General features: G+C 43.8%; 1 protein-coding gene across 1 annotated transcript in view; it reads right to left on the bottom strand.

The window, feature by feature from the left end:
- Positions 1–27,113, bottom strand: part of LOC134910877 (ceruloplasmin-like) — a 327,221-nt gene that overhangs the window by 115,555 nt on the left and 184,553 nt on the right. The window contains exon 14 of the mRNA XM_063919263.1: positions 1,203–1,401. Coding sequence (XP_063775333.1) covers positions 1,203–1,401 — 199 coding nt within the window. The remainder of the gene's footprint in view (positions 1–1,202; positions 1,402–27,113) is intronic.

Below are 27,113 nucleotides of genomic sequence, written 5' to 3'. Positions count from 1 at the left end.
CTCATTTTTTCATCTACAAATGTGGTATCTGTCAACAATTCAGGTGTCTAATATTGGTGACCATTGATTATTAGTATATTAACTTAATATAAGTGGTCCTAGTTGGACGTATTTATAACAGTTTTTAACCACTCCTCGGTCCCATCAATACAGAAATTCTGTACTGGTGAGGGAAAATGGCGGAATGACACTCAGTGTCTACAACCTTTCCAATCACTCTTTGGAAAAAGAGACCAGAATATTTTAACATTTCTCAATTCTTTATTTCTTATGGATCATTTAGATGGGTAACTATGCTTTAAACATTATCAATAAAAGTTATGTTTTAAATATTCCTCAATATACTTTATAGGAATTTTCTTCCTTGTACAAGAGTGCGTCCACACAAGAGCCTTCTTTTTCTCCCATTGTCAGTCTGTGTACTCTCTGGCTCTGGGCGCACCACCAAGTAGGACAGCACATAATAAGAGAAATTTGTATACATTTTCTCTTCCCCATTACTAAGGGTAATTAATTGTCCAAATTTGGTTTTTCTCTTATTTACATGATTGTATTCTTGTGACCTATGCCCGATCGCCCTGTGTCTTGCTGGTTGTAGTGAGGATCAGGGGGCCAAGGCAGCTGCCTGCCTGCACATTGGCAGGCAGCCGCGGAAGGACAGAGGCTGAGCCACGGCCCGCGGTCCTATTCTTAATACAGAGCCAGCTGTGAGCCAATCAGAGCTCACGGACCAGCAGTCAATCAGGAGCTGACATTCGGCAGCTCCTGATTGGCTGCCAGTCCATGAGCTGCTCATGGCCACCTCTGTATTAAGAATCTGACTGCGGCTCTGTCCCTCAGTGGCTGCCTGCCGATGCGCAGGCAGCTGACCTGGTCCCTTGATCCTCACTACAACCACCCGCACCCCGTTAAAAGTTAGTTTGGGGAATGCAGGGAAGGGGGGGATCATAAAGAGTGGTGGTGGATGGCAGCCCTGTCGGTGGGTGTCATGCCTGGGTGAACTGACATGGAATGAACCTTTATACAGTTAAAACTCACGTGTATAAGTTAGTATGGCAGGAAAGACTCTGCCTCACCTGCCGCATGTCATTAGTAACAGCAATAAAAAGTAATCAATCATCATTGTGTAAAATTAGGTACAGCTTGGGTGTGCAATAATATACTTCTCATTTTGTCATAGATCCCATAATTTGTATCAGTACCTCTCAGCGTGGTGTAACTCCATCTCATATTCCCAGGTGCGGGATGGAGAGTAGTCCCATACTACTTCTTCAGCGGCAATGTAATAGGTGCGCATAGGAAAATGCTCCAACTTCTGTTTAGCACAAGCCTTAACTCTGTACTGCTGCCTCATTCCTCCTACGTAATGATCTGTAGTCATGCACTCCACATTGAAAACACCTAGAAGGGGAAAAAATAAAATTTTGCACTTGACCTTAAGCAGTGGTGGAACTAGAGAGTGGCGTGCCCAGGTGCAACAATATGCATTGCCCCACCACCATATTCAAAATAAGGACAGCGTGTGCGAGCCAAAAAATGGGATGTGGTCTCATTGTGAAGGGGCATCACCACACAATATTACCGACAATTCAAATGACACCACACAGTAGCGCTACTTATACATGTTACGCCACACAGCAGCACTTATAATACACATTATGCCACACAGAAGCGCTCCTTAAACACCTTACGACACACAGCAGTGCTCCTTATACACCTTACAACACACAGCAGTGCTCCCACACAGCAGTGCTCCTTATACATGTTACACCACACAGCCGCGCTCCATATACACTTCATGCCATAAGGCAGCACTCCTTATACATCTTCTGCCACACAGCAGTGCTCATTATAAACATTACGCCAAACAGCACCACTCCTTATACACCTTACGACACACAGCAGCGCTTCACATACACATTACGCAACACAGCAGCACTCATTACGCATGTTACTACACACAGCAGCACTCCTTATACACCTTACGCCACACAGCATCGCTCCTTATACATCTTACACCACACAGCAGCACTTATAATACATGTTACTGGACACAGCAGCACTCCTTATACACCTTTCGCCACACAGCAGTGCTCCTTACACACCTTACACCACAAAGCAGTAGTCCCACACAGCAGCACTTATAATTAGAGATGTGGACCGGAAATTTTTCGGGTTTTCTGTTTTGCTTTTGGATTCGGTTCCGCGGCCGTGTTTTGGATTCGGACACGTTTTGGCAAAACCTCCCTGAAATTTTTTTGTCGATTCGGGTGTGTTTTGGATTCGGGTTTTTATTTTTCCAAAAAAACCCTCAAAAACAGCTTAAATCATAGAATTTGGGGGTAATTTTGATCCCATAGTATTATTAACCTCAATAACCACAATTTCCACTAATTTCCAGTCTATTCTGAACACCTCACAATATTATTTTTAGTCCTAAAATTTGCACCGAGGTCGCTGGATGACTAAGCTAAGCAACTCAAGTGGGCGGCACAAACACCTGGCCCATCTAGGAGTGGCACTGCAGTGTTAGACAGGATGGCACTTAAAAAATTAGCCCCAAACATCACATGATGCAAAGATAAATAAAATAAAAAAAAGAGGTGCAAGATGGAATTATCCTTGGGGCTTCCGACCCACCCTTATGTTGTATAAACAGGACATGCACACTTTAACAAACCCATCATTTCAGCGACAGGGTCTGCCACATGACTGTGGCTGAAATGACTGGTTGGTTTGGGCTCCCACCAAAAAAGATGCAAGCAATCTCTCCTTGCACAAACTGGCTCTACAGAGGCAAGATGTCCACCTCCTCCTCATCGTCCGACTCCTCACCCCTTTCACTGTGTACATCCCTCTCCTCACAGATTATTAATTCGTCCCCACTGGAATCCACCATCTCAGATCCCTGTGTACTTTCTGGAGGCAATTGCTGGTGAATGTCTCCACGGAGGAATTGATTATAATTCATTTTGATGAACATCATCTTCTCCACATTTTGTGGAAGTAACCTCGTACGCCGATCGCTGACAAGGTGACCGGCTGCACTAAACACTCTTTCGGAGTACACACTGGAGGGGGGGCAACTTAGGTAAAATAAAGCCAGTTTGTGCAAGGGCCTCCAAATTGCCTCTTTTTCCTGCCAGTATACGTACGGACTGTCTGACATGCCTACTTGGATGCTGTCACTCATATAATCCTCCACCATTCTTTCAATGGTGACAGAATCATATGCAGTGACAGTAGACGACATGTCACTAATCGTTGGCAGGTCCTTCAGTCCGGACCAACTGTCAGCACTCACTCCAGACTGCCCTGCATCACCGCCAGCGGGTGGGCTCGGAATTCTTAGCCTTTTCCTCACAGCCCCAGTTGCGGGAGAATGTGAAGGAGGAGCTGTTGACGGGTCATGTTCCGCTTGACTTGACAATTTTCTCACCAGCAGGTCTTTGACCCTCTGAAGACTTGTGTCTGCTGGAAAGAGAGATACAACATAGGTTTTAAATCTAAGATCGAGCACGGTGGCCAAAATGTAGTGCTCTGATTTCAACAGATTGACCACCCGTGAATCCTGGTTAAGCGGATGAAGGGCTCCATCCACAAGTCCCACATGCCTATCAGAATTGCTCCGTATTAGCTCCTCCTTCAATCTCTCCAGCTGCTTCTGCAAAATCCTGATGAGGGGAATGACCTGACTCAGACTGGCAGTGTCTGAACTGACTTCACGTGTGGCAAGTTCAAAGGGTTGCAGAACCTTGCACAATGTTGAAATCATTCTCCACTGCGCTTGAGTCAGGTGCATTCCCACTCCTTTGCCTATATCGTGGGCAGATGTATAGGCTTGAATGACCTTTTGCTGCTCCTCCATCCTCTGAAGCATATAGAGGGTTGAATTCCACCTCGTTACCACCTCTTGCTTCAGTTGATGGCGGGGCAGGTTCAGGAGTGTTTGCTGGTGCTCCAGTCTTCGGCACACGGTGGCTGAATGCCGACACTGGCCCACAATTCTTCGGGCCACCGACAGCATCTCTTGCACGTCCCTGTCGTTTTTTTTTTATTCTGCACCACCAAATTCATTGTATGTGCAAAACATGGGACGTGCTGGAATTTGCCCACATGTAATGCACGCACAATATTGGTGGCATTGTCCGATGTCACAAATCCCCAGGAGAGTCCAATTGGGGTAAGCCATTCTGCGATGATGTTCCTCAGTTTCCGTAAGAGGTTGTCAGCTGTGTGCCTCTTATGGAAAGCGGTGATACAAAGCATAGCCTGCCTATGAACAAGTTGGCGTTTGCAAGATGCTGCTACTGGTGCCGCCGCTGCTGTTGTTGCTGCGGGAGGCAATACATCTACCCAGTGGGCTGTCACAGTCATATAGTCCTGAGTCTGCCCTGCTCCACTTGTCCACATGTCCGTGGTTAAGTGGACATTGGGTACAACTGCATTTTTTAGGACACTGGTGAGTCTTTTTCTGACATCTGTGTACATTCTCGGTATCGCCTGCCTAGAGAAGTGGAACCTAGGTGGTATTTGGTACCGGGGACACACTACCTCAAGAAATTCTCTAATTGCCTGTGAACTAACGGCGGATACCGGATGCACGTCTAACACCAACACAGCTGCCAAGTCCTGAGTTATCCGCTTTGCAACAGGATGACTGCTGTGATATTTCATCTTCCTCGCAAAGGACTGTTGGACAGTCAATTGCTTACTGGAAGTAGTACTTCCGACTTCCCCTCTGGGATGACGATCGACTCCCAGCAGCAACAACAGCAGAGCCAGGAGCAGTAGGCGTTACACTCAAGGATCCATCGGAGGAATCCCAGGCAGGAGAGGACTCATCAGACTTGCCAGTGACATGGCCTGCAGGACTATTGGCGTTCCTGTCTAAGGAGGAAATTGACACTGAGGGAGTTGGTGGTGTGGTTTGCTGGAGCTTGGGTACAAGAGGAAGGGATTTAGTTGTCAGTGGACTGCTTCCGCTGTCACCCAAAGTTTTTGAACTTGTCAATGACTTCTGATGAATGCGCTCCAGGTGACGTATAAGGGAGAATGTTCCTAGGTGGTTAACGTCCTTACCCCTACTTATTACAGCTTGACAAAGGCAACACACGGCTTGACACCTGTTGTCCGCATTTCTGTTAAAATAATTCCACACCGAAGAGGTGATTATTTTTGTAATTTGACCAGGCATGTCAATGGCCATATTCATCCCACGGACAACAGGTGTCTCCCCTGGTGCCTGACTTAAACAAACCACCTCACCATCAGAATCCTCCTTGTCAATTTCCTCCTCAGTGCCAGCAACACCCATATCCTTATCCTGGTGTACTTCAAAAGTGGCATCTTCAATTTGACTATCAGGAACTGGACTGTGGGTGCTCCTTCCAGCACTTGCAGGAGGCGTGCAAATGGTGGAAGGCGCCACCTCTTCCCATCCAGTGTTGGGAAGGTTAGGCATCGCAACCGACACAATTGGACTCTCCTTGGGGATTTGTGATTTAGAAGAACGCACAGTTCTTTGCTGTGCTATTGCCAGCTTAAGTTTTTTAATTTTTCTAGCGGGAGGATGAGTGCTTCCATCCTCATGTGAAGCTGACCCACTAGTCAGGAGGAACATAGGAGAGGGCCTTAGTCGTTCCTTGCCACTCCGTGTCGTAAATGGCATATTGGCAAGTTTACGCTTCTCCTCAGACGCTTTTAATTTAGATTTTTGGGTCATTTTACTGAACTTTTGTTTTTTTAATTTTACATGCTCTCTAGTATGACATTGGGCATCGGCCTTGGCAGTCGACGTTGATGACATTTCATCATCTCGGCCATGACTAGTGGCAGCACCTTCAGTACGAGGTGGAAGTGGATCTTGATCTTTCCCTATTTTACCCTCCACATTTTTGTTCTCCATTTTTTAATGTGTGGAATTATATGCCAGTAATATATCAATAGCAATGGCCTACTGTACTGTCTGTACTACTACTGCTGGTCACCAAAATGCTGCACTGTCCTACTATATACTGCTCACAACAATGCAGCACAGAAATGGATAGAAGACTTGACACAGAGCTGCAAGATACAGCAATGGCCTACTGTACTGTACTATATGTATACGGTAGCGTCTAGTTTCTCTTCGTGCAGAGTACCTTTCCCATAACCCCCTGGGTCCATGTCACAATCTATTTGGAATAGAAAAGTGTGGCGCCAAAGCGAGACACCGAGCCCGATGCGTGGCAAGCGAAGCGAGCCCTCGAGGGTCCATTGCTGCATAGGAAAAAAAAATACCCCAAACGATCGGAGAACGAAGAAAACATGTAGGAGCTGTAAGGGCAGAAGTTTTCTCCTGCCCACTCATTATGTCACGTCCAGGTCCTTTGCACGAAGGCAACATAGACACAACCATATGTATACTGCTGGTCACCAAAATGCTGCACTGTCCTACTATATACTGCTCACAATAATGCAGCACAGATACGGATAGTATACTTGACACAGAGCTGCAAGATACAGCAATGGCCTACTGGTACTGTACTACTATAATTATATACTGGTGGTCCCCACAATGCAGCACACTGAGCACAGATATTTGCAGCACACTGAGCACAGATACGGAGCTTTTCAGGGAGAGAAAGCAGCCACGTCCTCTCCGTTCAATCTCCAATGCACGAGTTAAAATGGCGGCGATGCGCGGCTCTTTATATAGAATACGAATCTCGCGAGAATCCGACAGCGGGATGATGACGTTCGGCCGCGTTCGGGTTAACCGAGCAAGGTGGGAAGATCCGAGGCTGCCTCGGAACCGTGTAAAATAGGTGAAGTTCGGGGGGGTTCGGATCTCGATGAACCGAACCCACTCATCTCTACTTATAATACATGTTACTGCACACAGCAGCACTCCTTATACACCTTTCGCCACACAGCAGTACTCCTTATACGCCTTACTCCACAAAGTAGTGCTTCCACACAGCAGCACTCCTTATACAATTTACGCCACACAGCAGCGCTCCTTATACACCTTATGCCACACAGCAGTGCTCCTTATACACCTTACACCACACAGCAGCGCTCCTTAGACACATTACACCACACAATAGTGCTCCTTACACATGTTACGTCACACAGCAGCACTCCTTATACACCTTATGCCACACAGCAGCACCCTTAGCTATGTTATGCCACACTGCAGTGCTCCTTATACACAGTACAGCAAACAGCAGCGCTCCTTATACACCTTACGCCACACAGCAGCGCTCCTTAGCCATGTTATGCCACACTGCAGTACTCCTTATAGACCTAATGCCATACAGTAGTGCTCCTTAGACATCTTATGCTACACAGTAGTTGCTCCTTAGACACAAAATGCCACACATAGTAGTGCACATTATACACAACACCACACAGTAGAGCATCATATATACATTACAACACACAGCAGCGCTCCTTATACACTTTACGACACACTGTAGTACTCATTATACATGTTATGACACACAGTATGTTAGTGCACTACTTTTATAGATACAGTAGGTAAAAATATACACACACAGTAAAACACACACAGCAAAACAAACATACAGCTAAATACACGCATAGTAAAACACACACACACACACACACACACACACACACACACACACACACACAGCAAAACAAACACATATCCAGCTAAACACACACACAGCAGCGTATTGCCACGGGCAAGCTGGACTTTTGCCCGTGGCGCCGCCTTTCGGTGGGCGCCGACGCCATCCGTAGGGCGCCGCACCATGGCAAGATCCACTGCTGCTGTGCCCCCTGCTGCCCGCTCTGTCCCGCTGCCGCTGCCGCTTCCCCGCAGTGAAGGGAACTAGACGCGTCATCGCGCACCGCACATCATTTCAGCGGCGCTACTACTGTACAGGGGGCGTAACTGACCACGCCCCCCTGTGAATCCATGCCCCTATTGCCCGCCATGAACCGGCCATGCACACACAACAAAACACACACACACACACACACACACACACACACACACACACACACACGCACACACTCTCGCTCTGGTATTTACAGGTTTTTTGTTTTTTTTCCCTCCGACATACTGTGCCTCTCCTGGCTGGCTCTCTCTGTCTTCGGCAACGCTCTTAAGGGCAGCTGTTGACGTCTCCATCCTGAATCCACATAGCATGCTCCCGAGGGCCGAGACTTACCCTCTTCCCTCCACTAGTTTCTCCCAGCATGCAGTGGTGGGCCAGCAGAGACAGAGTAGGTTGGAGTGTGTGACAGCCCGCAGCTGCGCTGTGCAGAGTTCAAAGAAGGGTAATGATTGATCTTATCACCCATCTCCTTTGCTGATGTCGGGGACCGCATTCGGGCTTCCTCCACTGTTAAGGCCCACGGTGTAGCGGTGGGCAGCGTATAATGGCCCTCATTCCGAGTTGTTCGCTCGCAAGCTGCTTTTAGCAGCTTTGCACACGCTAAGCCGCCGCCTACTGGGAGTGAATCTTAGCATAGTAAAATTGCGATCGAAAGATTAGCAGAATTGCGAATAGACACTTCTTAGCAGTTTCTGAGTAGCTCCAGACTTACTCGGCAACTGCGATCAGTTCAGTCAGTTTCGTTCCTGGTTTGACGTCACAAACACTCCCAGCGTTCGCCCAGACACTCCCCCGTTTCTTCAGACACTCCTGCGTTTTTCCCAGAAACGGCAGCGTTTTTTCACACACACCCATAAAACGGCCAGTTTCCGTCCAGAAACACCCACTTCCTGTCAATCACATTACGATCACCAGAATGAAGAAAAATACCTAACTGCATAGCAAATTTACTTGGCGCAGTCGCACTATGGACATTGTGCATGCGCATTAGCGACTAATCGTTGCGGAAAAAAAAATAACGAGCGATCAACTCGGAATGACCACCAATGTGTATATTTGTTTATACACCTCCCTTACCAATATAACATATAAATGACTATACTCCCCACTCACTAATTGACGTATTAGGCAGCCTTATACTACATAGAAATCTGGTCTATGTACTAAGCCTTGGAGAGAGATAATGGGGGTCATTCCGACCCCTTCTCATGCAGCGTTTTTTCGCTGCGGTGCGAACGGGTGCAGAATGCATATGCTCGGTGGCCGCTGTGCGCATGTGTGACGTTGCCCGGCGACAGAGGCGACTGCTTACCGACGGAAGCGGTCGCAGAGGCGACTGCTTAGAAGATTGACAGGAAGGAGGCATGGCAGGGCGGATCCAGACCGTTGGAGACCGTTTTCGGGGAGTGGTGAGTAAAACGCAGGTGTGTCCAGGACAACGGAGGGCGGAGGTGTGACGTCAAAGCTGGGCCCATCATCGCTGGATCCATCGCACAGGGTAAGTATGTCCATGGCTGGTCTACTTCTGCTTTAATTTTTTTAAGCTTAGCAGGGCTGCACAAGCGATCGCAGCCCTGCTAAGCTACAATACACTCCCCCATAGGCGTGGACTATTGATCGCAGCAGCAGCTAAAATTGCTGGCTACGATCAACTCGGAATGACCACCTATGTTCCAACCATCCAGCTCATAATTGTATTTTTTCAAACACAGCCTGTAACATGGCAGTAAGGAGCTGATTGGCTGGTGTTTTATCTTCGTCCACTTTATCTCTCCAAGGCTTAGCACACAGACCCTTATATTCCATTGACCTCTTATCTTATTCAACCTTATTTACCAATGTAACCCTTGTTACGAATTAGTATATATATATATATATATATATATATATATATACGGCAGATAGAGACATGCAGCGGCACTCAGAGACTGATCCCAGTTGATAACGTGCAAACAGTAACTTTAATCCATAGGAAACAAAGTGGGGTGACCAACGTTTCGGGGCACTAACGCCCCTTTGTCAAGGTGATACCTTGACAAAGGGGCGTTAGTGCCCCGAAACGTTGGTCACCCCACTTTGTTTCCTATGGATTGAAGTTACTGTTTGCACGTTATCAACTGGGATCAGTCTCTGAGTGCCGCTGCATGTTTCTATATGCCGTATATTTATTATTCCAGAGGGCACCGGAGCCATATACTTAGGGTGAGTGCCAGCTCTTCTACAATATATATATATATATATATATATATATATATACAAACAAACAAACAGAAAGTTCAGCACTCACCAAAGCAAGCACACTTATTTTCACAACATCAATAAATAAATGATGGGGGTTTAGTTAGTGAATTGGCCAATGCACGGAATATTATGTGTGACGTAGTTGCTAGGTTTTAATTTTGAGACTCTGTGATAGTGTAGGACCTGCATGAAGATGGGGTACCTTGGCGAGCGGTTTGCAGGCTTCCGTGCATTGGCCAATTCACTAACTAAACCCCCATCATTTATTTATTGATGTTGTGAAAATAAGTGAGCTTGCTTTGGTGAGTGCTGAACTTTCTGTTTGTATATTTTTAAGTAGGTGGCCATGGGCTACATGCACCCCACCCTATGAGTGGTGAGTACAGACACTGCACCCCGCTTCTGGGGTGGTGAGTGCTGTGGTTTTACATTTGTTGGTATATATATATATATATATATATATATATATACCCAGACTTTTATAACTGTACAGTATAATTATACGGTTTAGGGTAAGCCTGGGACGACCTTCAAAATACCACTGTGTTTACTGTACGTTGTATATTCCCCCAAACATCAATTTATTATATTCTTTGTTTCAGATGGATAAGAAAAGTTTACCTGAACTTTTTCCTGTGGGTAATGGACTCCAATTCACATGAGGTAAGTAAATACACACATGAATAGATATGCATAGATTTCTCTTTACTTCAATGTCACAACCAAAAGGTAGTACCAAGGTCATACAATTACAGACAATTTAGTACTCTAGTACAACTACTGAATAAAGTATACATAAGGTACATTTACCGCAATAGTAATTAGCTAACTTAAAAGCTAGCATTTATGACTGTCTATTATATATATATATATATATATATATATATATACATACACACACTTTATCTATCTATCTATCTATCTATCTATCTATCTATCTATCTATCTATCTATCTATCTATCTATCTATCTAATTATTTACAGACAGTCTCCTGGAGTGGGATTTAGGAAGTATTACCTCCAGTCAGTTCTTAAACATGCTATAATATTTCATTTGAGTAATATAGGGACAGATTTATTAAGCCTGGTAAAGTGATAAAGTGATAGGTGATAAAGCACCAGCCAGTCAGTTCCTGTCATTATTCATATCCAGCCTGTGACATGGTAGTTAGGAGCTGACTGGCTGGTACTTTATCACCATGCATTTTATCACTTCACCAGGCTTAATAACACACACACACACACACACACACACACACACACACACACACACACACACACACACACACACGAAAGAATCAGGAGAGCGCACTGGTAAGTTAAAAGGTAATCACTTTATAAAAAAGAGTAACATAGTAACATAGTATCTGAGGTTGAAGAAAGACAATTGTCCATCAAGTTCAACCTATTTGTGGTCTCCTATGCACGATGATTTTTCTAAAATTATGACTGATGCTGATGTCAGCCGTTGCATTTTATACTTTTTTATAGTAACTATAGTGCGTGACTATGCACCATACCCCTGGATATCCTTATCCATGAGGAATTTATCTAACCCATTCTTAAAGGTGTTGACAGAGTCCGCCATTACAACTCCCTCAGGCAGGGAATTCCAAACACGTATTGACCTTACCGTGAAAAAGCTTTTACGACGTACTGTGTGGAATCTCCTCTCTTCTAACCTGAGCGAGTGTCCACGAGTCCTATGTGTTGATCTGGACAAAAACAGGTCCCGTGCTAGCTCTGTGTATTGTCCCCTTAACTATGTGTAGATGTTGATCATATCCCCTCTTAGTCTCCTCTTTTCCAATGTAAATATTCCTAGTCTTTCATGCCTTTCTTTGTATTCCATCCTCTCCATGCCCTTAATTAGTTTGGTTGCCCTCCTCTGAACCTTTTCTAGCTCCATGATATCCTTTTTGTAGTACGGTGCCCAGAATTGTACACAGTATTCAAGATGTGGCATCACTAGTGATTTATATAATGAATCTCGTCCCTAGCATCAATGCCCCATTTTATGCATGCTAGTATCTTATTAGCCTTCTATGAGAACACCTAAGTCTTTTCCCAGTACAGTATCCCCTAATTTTACCTCATTCAGTATGTAGGTGTTATTTTTGTTCTTGCTACCACAGTGCATTACCTTACACTTGTCTGTGTTGAAGAGCATTCTCCATTTGGCTGCCCATGCTTCTAATTTAACTAAGTCGTTCTGAAGAGACTCGGCATCCTCCTCTGTATTTATAGCCTTACACAATTTGGTATCATCTGCAAAAATTGACACCATGCTCTCTAGTCCTTCTATTAGGTCGTTAATGAAAATGTTGAACAATAGCGGTCCTAATACCGAGCCTTGTGGCACACCACTTAGCACTTCAGTCCAATTTGAAAGAGATCCATTAACCACACACGCTGCTCTCTATTAACTAACCAATTCTTGACCCAAGTACATATAGAGCTTCCTAGCCCTATTTCTTGTAGCTTGTAGATAAGCTGCATGTGTGGTACTGTGTCGAAAGCTTTGGCAAAATCTGAAAAGATTACATCCACCACTTTACCCTGATCGAGGTTTGCACTTACTGTTTTCATAAAAACCAAGTAAGTTGGTTTGACAGGATCTGTCCTTCACGAATCCATGTTGATTCCTTTTAATGATTTTATTGGCTTCAAGGAACTTCTGAATACTATCCCTTAAAATACCTTCCAGTACTTTCCCCACTAAAGATGTAAGACTAACTGGTCTACAATTACCCGGTTCAGCTTTACTTCCCTTTTTGAATATAGGCACTACTTCCGCTATACGCCAGTCTTTGGGAACCATACCTGATATAACTGAATCCTTAAAGATCAAAAATAGCGGTCTTGCAAGTTCAGAGTGAAGTTCCATTAGAACCCTTGTGTGAATTCCATCAGGCCCCGGTGACTTATTAATCTTTAAATGTTTTAATCAGTCACAGACTACCTCCTCACTTAAGTAAGTACCTATCAGTGGGATATTCTCAATATTGAGGTTGTGTGTTAGTCCCATAATTGGGTCCTTTCTAGTAAATACTGTTGAAAAAAAATCATTAAGTATGTCCGCTATGTCAATATAATTTTTGATTAAGACTCCTGACTTGTCTTTTACAGGGCCTATACTCTCCTTCTTTAATCTCTTGCTATTAATGTATTTAAAGATTTTTTTGGGATTCGCTTTGCTTTCCTTTGCTACTAGTTTTTCTGTTTCTACTTTAGCCGCTCTTATTTCTTTTTTTGCATATTTTGTTACAGTCCTTATAGTGCTGAAATGATTCCGCATTCCCATCAGATTTGTATTTTTTAAATGCTCGCCTTTTCTTGCCCATAAGCTCCTTTATTTTTTTATTAAGCCACAATGGTTTATTATTTTGAATCCTTTTTTTGCTGCTTGTAGGAATAAATTTGAGAGTATTTTTAGCTAGTAGTGATTTTAATACATCCCATTTCTCTGTAGTATTTTTCCTAACCTACCCAATCAATGGGGGTCATTCCGAGTTGTTCGCTCGTTGCCGATTTTCGCAACGGAGCGATTAAGGCAAAAATGCGCATACGCATGGTACGCAGCACACATGCGCTAAGTATTTTAGCACAAAACTCAGTAGATTTACTCACGTCCGAACAAAGAATTTTCATTGTTGAAGTGATCAGAGTGTGATTGACAGGAAGTGGGTTCTTCTGGGCGGAAACTGACCGTTTTCTGTGAGTGTGCGTAAAAACGCAGGCGTGTCAGGATAAAACTCGGGAGTGTCTGGAGAAACAGGGGTGTGGCTGGCCAAACGCAGGGTGTGTTTGTGACGTCAAACCAGGAATGAAATGGGCTGAGCTGATCGCAGTGTAGGAGTAAGTCTTGAGCTACTCAGAAACTGCTAAGAATTATTTATTCGCAATTCTGCTAATCTTTCGTTCGCAAATCTGCTAAGCTAAGATACACTCCCAGAGGGCGGCGGCCTAGCGTGTGCAATGCTGCTAAAAGCAGCTAGCGAGCGAACAACTCGGAATGACCCCCTACATCCCTTAGAGTTTCCCTCATCATTTCAAAGTTGGCTTTACTAAAGTTTAGAGTCTTAGTTGAGCTTATTGTGGTCGCTGTTTCCTATGGGCTCCCCCACTTCAATATCTGATACCAATTCCCCATTGTTTGTTAATACCAGGTCTAAGATTGCATTGTACCTGGTGGGTTCCTCAATTAGTTGAACTAAGAAGTTATCATTGTGTTTAAAAACGTATTACCCCTAGCAGTATCACATGAATCGTTTTTCCAGTTTATCTCTAGATAGTTAAAATCTCCCATCACCACTATGTCACCTACTCCTGCTGCTCTTTCAATTTGCTTCAGTAACAATTCCTCGTCAGATACATTAATACCAGGCGGCCTGTAGCATACCCCCAATACTAACTTATTTATTCCCTTTTCGCCACATGCAATTTCTACCCATAATGTCTCGACCATATCTACAGTCCCCTCTGGAAAATCCTCCCACATATCAGGTTTTAAAAATGGTTTTACATAAAGACACCCCCCCCCATCCCTTTTTATTTAGTCTGTCTCTCCTAAACAGCATATAGCCTTCTAGATTGACTGTCCAGTCATGAGATTCGTCCCACCAAGTTTCAGTAATGCCTATAATATCATACTGTTTACTTGCTGCAAGTATTTCTAGTTCGCCTTTTTTACCAGTAAGGCTTCTAGCGTTCACATACATACAACTAAGATAAGTGTTTCCCTTTGCGTTAGGGACATCTTTCACCTCATGTAACAATGATGACCTGTAATCGTTATCGGTTAGTGCTTTGGTAAAACCTCTTTTAGTACCCATGTTGATACCTTTACCGGCTGCTCTAACCCTCCCCCCAACTTCTCCCCCATTGCGTTTACTACCGCCATCCCCACTATTCTCACTGTACGCCCCGTAGTTTCTAGCTAACCCCCCCCCCCCCCATGGTAAACTATATTTGGATTCCCATGTATGCAGACATATAGGATTGCTGCTGGAGAATTGAAAGGAGCTTGATAACAGCTAAAAGTCCTCTTTTTGGACACTAATACTGATACTAGTAATTAGTGCAAAGTGTCCCCTGACGAAGACTGTGATTGGTCAAAACGCATTGGGCGTGGTTATCTGCTGTGGCCGTTGTGACTTCACCTGCCGGGTCCGGAGCCGGCGAGAGAAACAGAGCGAGACGAAGCACAAAGGTGACAGTGTTCCTTTCATTGAGCTTGGATCTCTAAACCATAATGTATGTGGATATTACTCTTTTTTATAAAGTGATTACCTTTTAATTTACCAGTGCGTTCTCCTGATTCTTTCTAGCACAAATACTTACGGATCCTGGGCTTGGGGCTGGATTGAGCTGCAAACTAGTGGAGTTGTGAAAAAACTCTGGGAAAGACGGACAGGCTGTGCAGGGATTGACTTTCTATACATATATATATATATATATATATATATATATATATACATACATACATACATACATACATACATACATGTATATGTAGATCAGTAATATACCAAGTTTCTGAAAGGATCCTTATTGTGAGTGGATTAGCTCCTGTATTGGTGGACAGTTACTCTGTTGCCAGTGAATAGTTGTATCCTGGCACAGAACAATTATATACACAGTAGACAAATTGTATCTACTTGTTGTTACTCTACATTGTGGCCTGTGGTTAGATATATTCCTCCTCCAGATGTCGCTGTCTATCTCTTTTCCACCATCTATACTACTTAAATGCATTTAAGTAAATTGTACAGCAACTACGATTTCAGTAAATTCTACAGCAACCCATCATTTCAGCGACAGGTGGTACCGTGGAAAAAGCTTGCCAAGTTCTACGAATCATAGCTAGCTACAAAAAACCTCCTCCATATTTGATGACTTTTCATAATTATGAGATGAGGCAAGAGGAAGAGGATAGTGTCAAGAAGGTGATTAAAAATTAGAGAGGCACACGCAATCAGGAACAACACAGAGGCTTTCACCTCCACTCCTATCTTTGTGTGGAACAGAAAGGACTTTAACCAAGCAAATGTATAATTACCACATTACTGGACAAACTGAAGAACTAGGGGCCAAAGCCTCAGAATTTGTACCCTCTTCTCCAATTTAAGGTATTATGATACTCTCGGATTTAATGCTGGGATGCAAATAAACTGGTTTATACCACAGCTCCTAGTTACACGCATATGAGCATACCTGTGTATCCCACGTACATGCACATGAGCATACCTGTGTGTCTTGTTTATTTTATTCAGATTTTATTTTTAAATAAAGCAGCCCTTTCAATGTTTTAGCAGCCCCTTGTGAGCCCCCACAGCAGCCCTGGATTGGGCAAGTTGAGCTCGGGTAGGTTCGGTACAGTCCTAAGCAGAACTGTGTAGTTATTTTTTGTTATTCAGCCCCTGCCCTAGTGGAGTTTACCACTCTAGTCAAAACTCATTTTATATTACCAGTAGGACTGTGGGAGGAAGCAATGCTAACCTCTGTGCCAGCAGCATGCCTCAGCCTGGCAAGCCAGACATCTTCCTGGCTGTAAGCCACCATGAGACTCCATGCTGGGCTTTATTCAGTAACAGTTTGTGCCTCACAGGAGCTCCTGGCCCGGTACTGCAGTGCAAAGGAAAGCTGATGCAATGCAAGATCACCGAAACTCTGTTCTTCTAACAGCGCAAGGTCTTGTGATAACCCTACGCTGCCCTTACAATGTACATTATTAAGGAAAAAACATTTACAAAATACAGTAAAGAAAAAGAATCCTGTACAACAAATGCACATCTTGTAAATAGTACCAAAATGTGGAACATTAACAATAAATATAAATTAAGGTCGACTGATTGGAGCCATTCATTTGAGTCCATAACATTAAATAGTTGAGAACCTCTCTCTAATGCTGGGTACACAGTGCACACTAGAAGATATATGTACTAGAGATGAGCAGGTTCAGACAGGGCCCCCCCAAAACTATATGGCAGACATATATTTTTACAGGACCCCTTTATTTTTACAGCATACAGGACAGGGCCACAACGTTCCTTTATTTTTACAGCACCCTTGTATTTTTATAGTATACAGGACAGGGCCACAGCATTCCTTTCTTTTTATAGCACCTGACAGGGCCACAGCGTTCCTTTATTTTTACAGCACCTGACAGGGCCACAGCATTTCTTTATATTTAAAGCATGACTATATTTTTACAGCATACAGGACATAGTTTTTAAAGCACCCGACAGGGCTACAGGATTCCTTTATTTTTACAGCACCCCAATATTTTTACAGCATACAGGACAGGGCCACAGCTTTCCTATATTTTTACAGCATCCCTATATTTTTACAGCATACAGGACAGGGCCATTGCATTCCTTTATTTTTACAGCACCCCTGTATGTTTACAGCATACAGGACAGGGAGACAGCATTCCTTTATAGTTATAGCACCTGACAGGGCCACAGCTTTCCTTTATTTTTACAGCACCTGACAGGACCACAGCATTCCTTTATTATTACAGCACCCCTATATTATTACAGCATACAGGACAGGGCCACTGCATTACTTTATTTTACAGCACTGCTCTATTTTTACAGCATACAGGACAGGGCCACAGCATTTCTTTATTTTTACAGCACCCAACAGGGCCAGAGCGTACCTTTATTTTTACAGCACCGCTATATTTTTACAGCATACAGGACAGGGCCACAGCATTCTTTTATTTTTGCAGCACCTGACAGGCCACAGCGTCCTTTATTTTTACAGTACCCGACAGGGCCATAGCATTTCTTTATATTTAAAGCACCCCTATATTTTTACAGCATACAGGACAGGGCCACAGCTTTCCTTTATTTTTACAGTACCCCTATATTTTGACAGCATACAGGACAGCGCCACAGCATTCCTTTATTTTTACAGCACCCGACAGGGCTACAGCGTTTCTTTATTTTTATAGCACCCCTATATTTTTAGAGCGTACAGGACAGAGCCACAGCATTCCTTTAATTTTACAGCACCCCTGTATTTTTACAGCATACAGGACAAGGCCACAGCGTTCCTTTATTTTTACAGCACCTGACAGGGCAACAGCTTTCCTTTATTTTTACAGCACCTGACAGGGCCACAGCGTTCCTTTATTTTTACAGCACCCAATAGGGCCACAGCATTCCTTTATTTTTACAGCACCGCTATATTTTTACAGCATACTGGACAGGGCCACAGCATTCCTTATTTTTACAGCACCTGACGGGGCCACAGCATTCCTTTATTTTTACAGCACCTGACAGGGCCACAGCTTTGCTTTATTTTTACAACACCCCTATATTTTTACAGCATACAGGACAGGGCCACAGCGTTCCTTTGTTTTTACAGCACCCGGCAGGGCCACAGCGTTTCTTTGTTTTTAAAGCACCCCTATATTTTTAAAGCATACAGAACAAGGCCACAACGTTCCTTTATTTTTACAGCATACAGGACAGGGCTACAGCGTTCCTTTATTTTTACAGCACCCCTATATTTTTACAACATACATGATAGGGCCACAACGTTCCTTTATTTTTACAGCTTCCCTATATTTTTACAGCATACAGAACAGGGCCACAGTGTTCCTTTATTTTTACAGCACCCCTGTATTTTTACAGCATACAGGACAGGGCCACAGCATTCCTTTATTTTTACAGCACCCGACAGGGCTACAGTGTTCATTTATTTTTACAGCACCCCTATATTTTTATAGCATACATGACAAAATTTAGGGGTGCTGTAAAAATAAAAGAATGCTGTGGCTCAGTCCTGTATGCTGTCAAAATATAGGAGTGCTGTAAAAATAAAGGAACACTGTGTTTCTTTATTTTTACAGTTTCCCTATATTTTTACAGCATACAGGACTGAGCCACAGCATTCTTTTATTTTTACAGCACCCCTACATTTTTACAGCATACAGGACAGGGCCACAATGTTCCTTTATTTTTACAGCACCCAACAGGGCCACAGCGTTCCTTTATTTTTACAGCACACAGGACAGTGCCCCTTTAATTTTACAGCACACAGCGCCCCTAACAGCACAGGACAGCAGCACCCCTGTACAGCACCCCTAACAGCACAGAACACCCCAGGACAGCACCCCTGTACAGCACAGGACAGCAGCACCCCAAACAGCACAGGACACCCCAGTACAGCAACCCTGTACAGCACCCCTAACAGTACAGGACACATCAGGACAGCACCACTGTACAGCACCCCTAACAGCACACAGGACAGCACCCCTAAAGAGCACACACTGACCCCACCCGACACCACCACCCACAGAGAGACAGAGGTCTGTCTCCTTCACTCTTCAAGTTCAGAGTGAAATTGGCGGCGACACATGGAATCCAAAACCTGCGAGAATCTGACAGAGGGATTATGACGTTTTTCCTCATTCTGGGATCCGAGTCTAGCGGGAAGTGCTTGGATCCTAAAGTCCGAGGAGGGGTGTGTGTGTCAGATCTCAGAGATCTGAACCCGCTAATCCCTAATTATTACACAGGTACACACATACGCACATAAATACAAATGCACATTCACTCGTATACTGTATACGCACTGTCCCCTCTGCCTTCAAGCATGCTCTCATCTCTCCTATTCTTAAAAAACCTACCCTTGATCCAAACACTCTCTCCAACTACCGACCCATCTCTCTCCACCCTTTTGCCTCCAAACGCCTTGAGCGTATTGTCTACAACTGCCTTATTTCCTTTCTTTCCTCACACTCACTACTTGACCCATTCCAGTCTGGCTTCCGTCCTCTCCACTCCACTGAAACTGCCCTTACAAAAGTATGCAATGACCTCCATGCTGCTAAATCTAAGGGACACTACTCTATACTTATTCTACTTGATCTCTCTGCTGCTTTTGACACTGTGGACCATCCTCTCCTACTGCAAATCCTTCACTCCATTGGTCTGCGTGACACTGCCCTCTCTTGGCTGTCTTCCTACCTCTCTGACCTTTCATTCTCTGTCTCCTCTCATGACTCCACCTCCGCCTCACTTTCACTAACTGTAGGTGTACCCCAAGGTTCTGTCCTTGGTCCTCTTCTCTTCTCTCTGTATACATCCTCACTAGGTAAGCTCATTAGTTCTTTTGGCTTCCAATGTCATCTCTATGCTGATGACACCCAAATCTATCATTCCTCTCCAGACCTCTCCCCTGCTCTCCTCACTCATATCTCCAACTGTCTCTCTACTACCTCTTCCTGGATGTCCCAGCGCTTTCTTAAACTTAACATGTCTAAGACCGAGCTGATCATCTTCCCTCCCTCCCGCATAACCTCACCTCCTACAATCGCATTATCTATTGATGGCACTACTATCTCCTCTAGCCCCCAAGGGCGCTGTCTTGGAGTAATCCTTGACTCCTCCCTCTCCTTCAAACCACACATTCAGCACCTCTCACAAACCTGCCGTTTTCATCTAAAAAATATTTCCAGGATCAGACCCTTTCTGACCCAGGATGCTACTAAGACTCTTATCCACTCACTGGTCATCTCCAGACTGGACTACTGTAATCTCCTCCTGACTGGCATTCCTGACAAACACCTCTCTCCACTCCAATCTATCCTCAATGCTGCTGCCCGGCTCATTTTCCTCACCAAACGCACTACGTCTACCTTTCCTCTCCTACTAGACCTTCACTGGCTCCCCTTCCCTTTCAGAATCCATTTCAAGCTTCTCACACTCGCTTACAAAGCCCTCACCCACTCCTCTCCCACCTACATCTCTGACCTTATCTCCTTTTACACTCCCACCCGTCCTCTTCACTCTAATGCACGACGACTCTCCTGCATACGGATTACTTCCTCCCACTCCTACCTCCAAGATTTTTCACGTGCTGCACCACTTCTCTGGAATTCCCTACCTCTCCCCCTCAGACTCTCCACCTCTCTACAAAACTTCAAACGGGCTCTCAAGACCCACTTCTTCACCAAACCCAGCCAAATCTCATCCTAAGCCTCTGTTCCACATTCTCTATGTACCCCATCTGTGTCACCCCTGTCTGTACCCCTCCCCTTTAGATTGTAAGCTCTCACGAGCAGGGCCCTATTCCCTCATGTGCTTATCCTTTGTCTTACTTTAATAATCTTCAACTGTACCACATCCAGCAGTATTCTGCCACCTGATACTTATTCCAGTGTTATCTTCTGATGTAACTATGTTTATTTACCCTGTACTTGTCCTATACTGTCATCAACTGTAAGTTGCTGTTTTCCTGTTTGATTATTTATGTTCTCTGTAATTGGGCGCTGCGGAACCCTTGTGGCGCCATATAAATAAAAGATAATAATAATAATATAGGTACATATATGTCAATATACATACAGTAGGTACTAACAGACTCATACATACTGTAGGTTTACATAAATCCATATATAGATACACATATACATAGGCACACACAGGGCTGGTGCTAGGGTGTTCGGCACCCTCCTGCAAACTATAAATTTGCGCCTTCCCATACTTTACAAAGGGATAGCATGTGCCGGGAAAAGGGGTGTGGCCTCACAAGGAATGGGCATGGCCACACAATTGTACCCCCATTTTAATTTACACCACACAGTAGCACAATCGTATTCACATTACACAGCAAGTAGTAGTGCCGCTTATACACGTAATGCCCATAGTATTAGCGTCCCTTATACATAATGCCCACAGTAGTAGTGCAGCTTATACACATATTGCCCATAGTAATAGCGCCCATTATACATAATGCCCACAGTAGTAGTGCCGCTTATAGACATATTGCCCATAGTATTAGCGCCCCTTATACATAATGCCTTCAGTAGTAGCGCCTCTTAAACATAATGCCCACAGTAGTATCGCCATCTAAACACATAATGCTCATAGTAGTAGCACCCCTTATACATAATGCCCACAGTAGTCGTGCCACTTACACACATTATGCACATAATAGTAGCACCCCTTATACATAATGCCGATAGTAGTAGTACTGCTTTTACCCATTAAGCCCATAGTATTAGCATCCCTGATACATAATGCCCACAGTAGTAGTGCTGCTTATACACATAATGTCCATAATATTAGTGCCCCTTATACATAATGCCCACAGTAGTAGCGCCCCTTAAACATAATGCCTACAGTGGTAGCACTGCTTGAACACATAATGCCCACAGTAGCAGCGCCACTTATACATAATGCCCATAGTAGTAGAGCTACTTATATGCAACGCCAATAGTATTAGCAACCTTTAAACATAATGCCCATAGTAGCAGCACCCGTTATATGTAATTCCCATAGTAGTAGCACTGTTTAAACACATAATGGCCACAGTAGTAGCGCTACATATACGTAATGCCCACAATGGTAGCGCTGCTTATACATAATGCCTACAGTAGTAGCACCCCTTAAACATATAATGCCCATAGTAGTAGCACCACTTATACATAATGCCCATAGCAGTAGCACCACTTATATGTAATGCCCATAGTAGTAGTGCTGCTTATACGTACTGCCCATAGTAATATCAGCACTTATACGTAATCCCCATAGTAGTATTAATGCTTTTATGTAATGCCCATAGTAGTAGTACCGCTTTCCATAATGCCCATAGTAGTAGTGCTGTTTATATGTAATGCCCATAGTAGTAGCACCGCTTATATGTAATGCCCATAGTAGTAGTACCAATTTCCCTTAATGCCCATAGAAGTAGTGCTGCTAATACTTAATGCCCATAGTAGTAGTGCCACTTATATATAACACCCTTAGTAGTAGCGTGCTTATATGTAATGCCCATAGTAGTAGTGCCGCTTATCCATAATGCCAATAGTAGTAGTGCCGCTCATACGTAATGCCCATAGCAGTAGTGCCACTTATACGTAATGCCCATAGTAGTGCCACTTATATTTAAGGCCCGTAGTAGTTTTGCCACTTATATGTAATGCCCATAGTAGTAGTGCCACTTATATGTAAGGCCCATAGTAGTAGTGCCAGTTATATGTAAGGCACATAGTAGTAGTGCCGCTTATATGTAATGTCCATAGTAGTAGCGCCACTTATACATAATGCCCATAGTAGTAGTGCTGCTTATATGTAATGCTCGTAGTAGTAGTGCCGCTTATACTCTAGGTAATGCCCACAGAAATGTCATTTAAATGCCCCCCCCCCCACACACACACATATACCTACTACACTCTCAATCACTCTCTTTCCCTTCACTTACCTAACAGTCTGGCTGGGCACCTCTTCAGCTCAACCGCAGCAGCAGCAGCAGCAGCCTGGTTCCATGCAGCTCCGCCCCCTCAGTCCCGTATAGCTCAGCCCCATTCCCATGTACCCACACCACCTTTTTGGCCCAGAACAACTCTGCTGTCAAAGGGGAGGGGAAGAGGAGGCTCCATGCTTCCAGTACTGCTGCCTGTCATATAGTGTGACAGGCACAGCAGCCAGCAGGCAGCAGCAGCATCAGGGATGCAGAGCAGGTAGAGCCCCTCTCCAGCCTGGTGCCTACATGCTCTGCATCCTTTTGCTGAGCGGGTAGCTCCTGGCCTGAGTACATAAATAAATAAATAAACACACACACACACACACACACACACACACACACACACACACACACACACACACACACACACACACACACAGTTGTGCTCATAAGTTTACATACCCTAGCAGAATTTGTGATTTTCTGGCCATTTGTCAGAGAATATGAATGATAACTCACAAACTTTTCTTTCACTCATGGTTAGTGGGTGGGTGAAGCCATTTATTGTCAAACAACTGTGTTTACTCTTTTTAAATCATAATGACAACAGAAACTACCCAAATGACCCTGATCAAAAGTTTACATACCCCAGTTCTTAATACCGTGTATTGCCCCCTTTAACATCAATGACAGCTTGAAGTCTTTTGTGGTAGTTGTGGATGAGGCTCTTTATTTTCTCAGATGGTAAAGCTGCCCATTCTTCTTGGCAAAAAGCCTCCAGTTCCTGTAAATTCTTGGGCTATCTTGCATGAACTGCACGTTTGAGATCTCCCCAGAATGGCTCAATGATATTGAGGGCAGGAGACTGAGATGACCACTCCAGAACCTTCACTTTATTCTGCTGTAGCCAATGACAGGTCGACTTGGCCTTGTGTTTTGGATCATTGTCAGGTTGGAACGTCCAACGTGCAAATTTTCTTCCAGTATTTTCTGATAACATGCTGCATTCATCTTGCCATCAATTTTGACCAAGTTTCCAGTGCCTTTGTAGCTCACACATCCCCAAAACATCAGCGATCCACCTCCGTGTTTCACAGTAGGAATGGTGTACCTTTCATCATAGGCCTTGTTGACTCCTCGCCAAATGTAACGTTTATGGTTGTGGCCAAAAAGTTACATTTTGGTCTCATCACTCCAAATGACTTTGTTCCAGAAGTTTTGAGGCTTGTCTCTGTGCTGCTTGGAGTATTGTAAGCGGGTTGCTTTGTGGCATTTGCGTAGTAATGGCTTTCTTCTGGCGACTTGACCATGCAGCCCATTTTTCTTCAAATGCCTCCTTATTGTGCATCTTGAAACAACCACACCACTTTTTTTCAGAGAGTCCTGTATTTCAGCTGAAGTTATTTGTGGATTTTTCTTTGCATCCCGAACAATTTTCCTGGCAGCTGTGGATAAAATTTTTGTTGGTCTACCTGACCGTGATTTGGTTTCCACAGAATCCCTAATTTTCCACTTCTTAAACTTTTGATCAGGGTCATTTGGGTAGTTTCTGTTGTCATTATCATTTAAAAAGAGTAAACACAGTTGTTTGACAATAAATGGCTTCACCCAACCACTAACCATGAGTGAAAGAAAAGTTTGTGAGTTTTCATTCATATTCTCTGACAAATGGCCAGAAAATCACAAATTCTGCTAGGGTATGTAAACTTATGAGCACAACTATATATATACAAATGCTCGGCTCCGGCACTCCTGCTAAGGTGCCTTCCTTGTGGGGAAATCCCACATAAATATGCAAACAGAAACAAAGGCGGCACTCAAAGACTTGCACAAAATGGTGAAAAAAGCACCCGTCCAGGGATGCTGTTTTAATGCGTGTGATGTTTCGGAGACGTATCCCCTTCCTCAGACTGTCTGAGGAAGGGGATACGTCCCCGAAACGTCACACGCATTAAACGGCATCCCTGGATGGAAGGGGACGTATCCCCTTCGTTTCTGTTTGTATATATATAAATATATATATATATATATATATATATATATATAGTTTTTATAAGGAACTCCCTAAATAGAGTTCTTTTAATTATTTTTAAGGCAGCCTGTGGAAATTTCCATCTATAATAAGCCCCCTCCAGGAGCTAATATAGGAGATTTTACTATCCTTATATTTAAGGTTGTTATTTTCTACATTTAAACTCACTTATGACAAGTAAACCTGTCATCTATATTTGTTACCCCTTATGAAGTCGATAAGATGAAACGCGTTGGGTTTGTTAGTCAGAAGTTTCCTACTTAGTTTGTGAAGATACTCCCTTGTGAGCTCACACCTTAAAAAGGTGAGGGAGTATCTAGAGTTCAAATTATTCAACAAACGCAGTGGTTGTCTTTTTTACTGACATTTATATTAACTATCTGTATACTCATTACATGATGAACTATGTAAAAATTGCATTTGTTCAAATGAATGTTATTAAAATAATCTTTTATTAATTGGCCTTGGGCCTCTTGTTTGGGTGACCATTTGGTGAGGGGTGTCCATTACAGGTTCCCGGTCACAAACTTTCTCCAATATCCAACTTACACCTATGGAAACAACATTGGAAGAATTACCGTAAATACGTTCCTATATAGCGCACTTGGGAATTTTGTTTTTATATATATATATATATGCCAGCAAATAGAAAACCACAGCACTCGCCACCCCAGAAGCGGGGTGCAGTATCCGCACTCACCACAAATAGGGTGGGGAGCATGTAGCCCATGGCCACCTACTCAAAAATATAGAAACAAAAAGTACAGCACTCACCAAAATGAGCTCACTTATCCTCACAACATCTATGGATAAATGAATAAATGATGGGGGTTTAGTTAGTGAATTGGCCAATGCACGGAAGCCTGCATACCGCTCCAAGGTACCCCACCTTCATGCAGGTCCTACACTATCACCAAATCATCAAAATGAAAACCTGGCAACTGTATCACATAATATAACTGCAAATATGCCCACTTGGTGAGTGCTGTACTTTTTGTTTCTATATTTTTTAGTAGGTGGCCATGGGCTACATGCACCCCACCCTATTGGTGGCGAGTGCGGATACTGCACCCCGCTTCTGGGGTGGCGAGTGCTGTGGTTTTCTATTTGCTGGTATATTTTAGGGTTAATCCCTGGTTAACTCATTAACTGTGGCCACAAACTTTGTTCATGCACCCCAATTATCCTAAACCTGTGTCAGCTGCCCTTTAGTAAATTATTAGCCAGTGTCAGGTGACTAGTGTACCTTTTAAAAGCCATGCAGTTCATGGCAGGTACACCTTACACCAAGTGGGCATATTTGCAGTTATATTATTTGATACAGTTGCCAGGTTTTAATTTTGATGATTTGGTGATAGTGTAGGACCTGCATGAAGGCGGGGTACCTTAGAGCAGTATGCAGGCTTCCGTGCATTGGCCAATTCACTAACTAAACCCCCATCATTTATTCATTTATCCATAGATGTTGTGAGGATAAGTGAGCTCATTTTGGTGAGTGCTGTACTTTTTGTTTCTATATTTATATATATATATATATATATAAAAGTATAGCAGTGGTGCCCGGCACTCCTGGTCCTGCAGTTGTAGATTGCCTGGGTGCCCTCCGTACTGGCTTAGTTATGCATTCGGAAAAAAGACGGCGTCACTCCAGGTCTTTAAAGTGCTAGTAGTATATTTCAAATCAACATCACGAAAACCAACGTTTCGGGGCCCGTAGCCCCTTTGACAAAGGGGCTACGGGCCCCGAAACGTTGGTTTTCGTGATGTTGATTTGAAATATACTA

This window comes from Pseudophryne corroboree, chromosome 4, assembly GCF_028390025.1.
Source record: "Pseudophryne corroboree isolate aPseCor3 chromosome 4, aPseCor3.hap2, whole genome shotgun sequence".
In the NCBI taxonomy this organism is placed as follows: domain Eukaryota; kingdom Metazoa; phylum Chordata; class Amphibia; order Anura; family Myobatrachidae; genus Pseudophryne; species Pseudophryne corroboree.
Note: the sequence above shows the minus strand (reverse complement) of the source record. Positions and strands in the feature narration are given on the sequence as shown.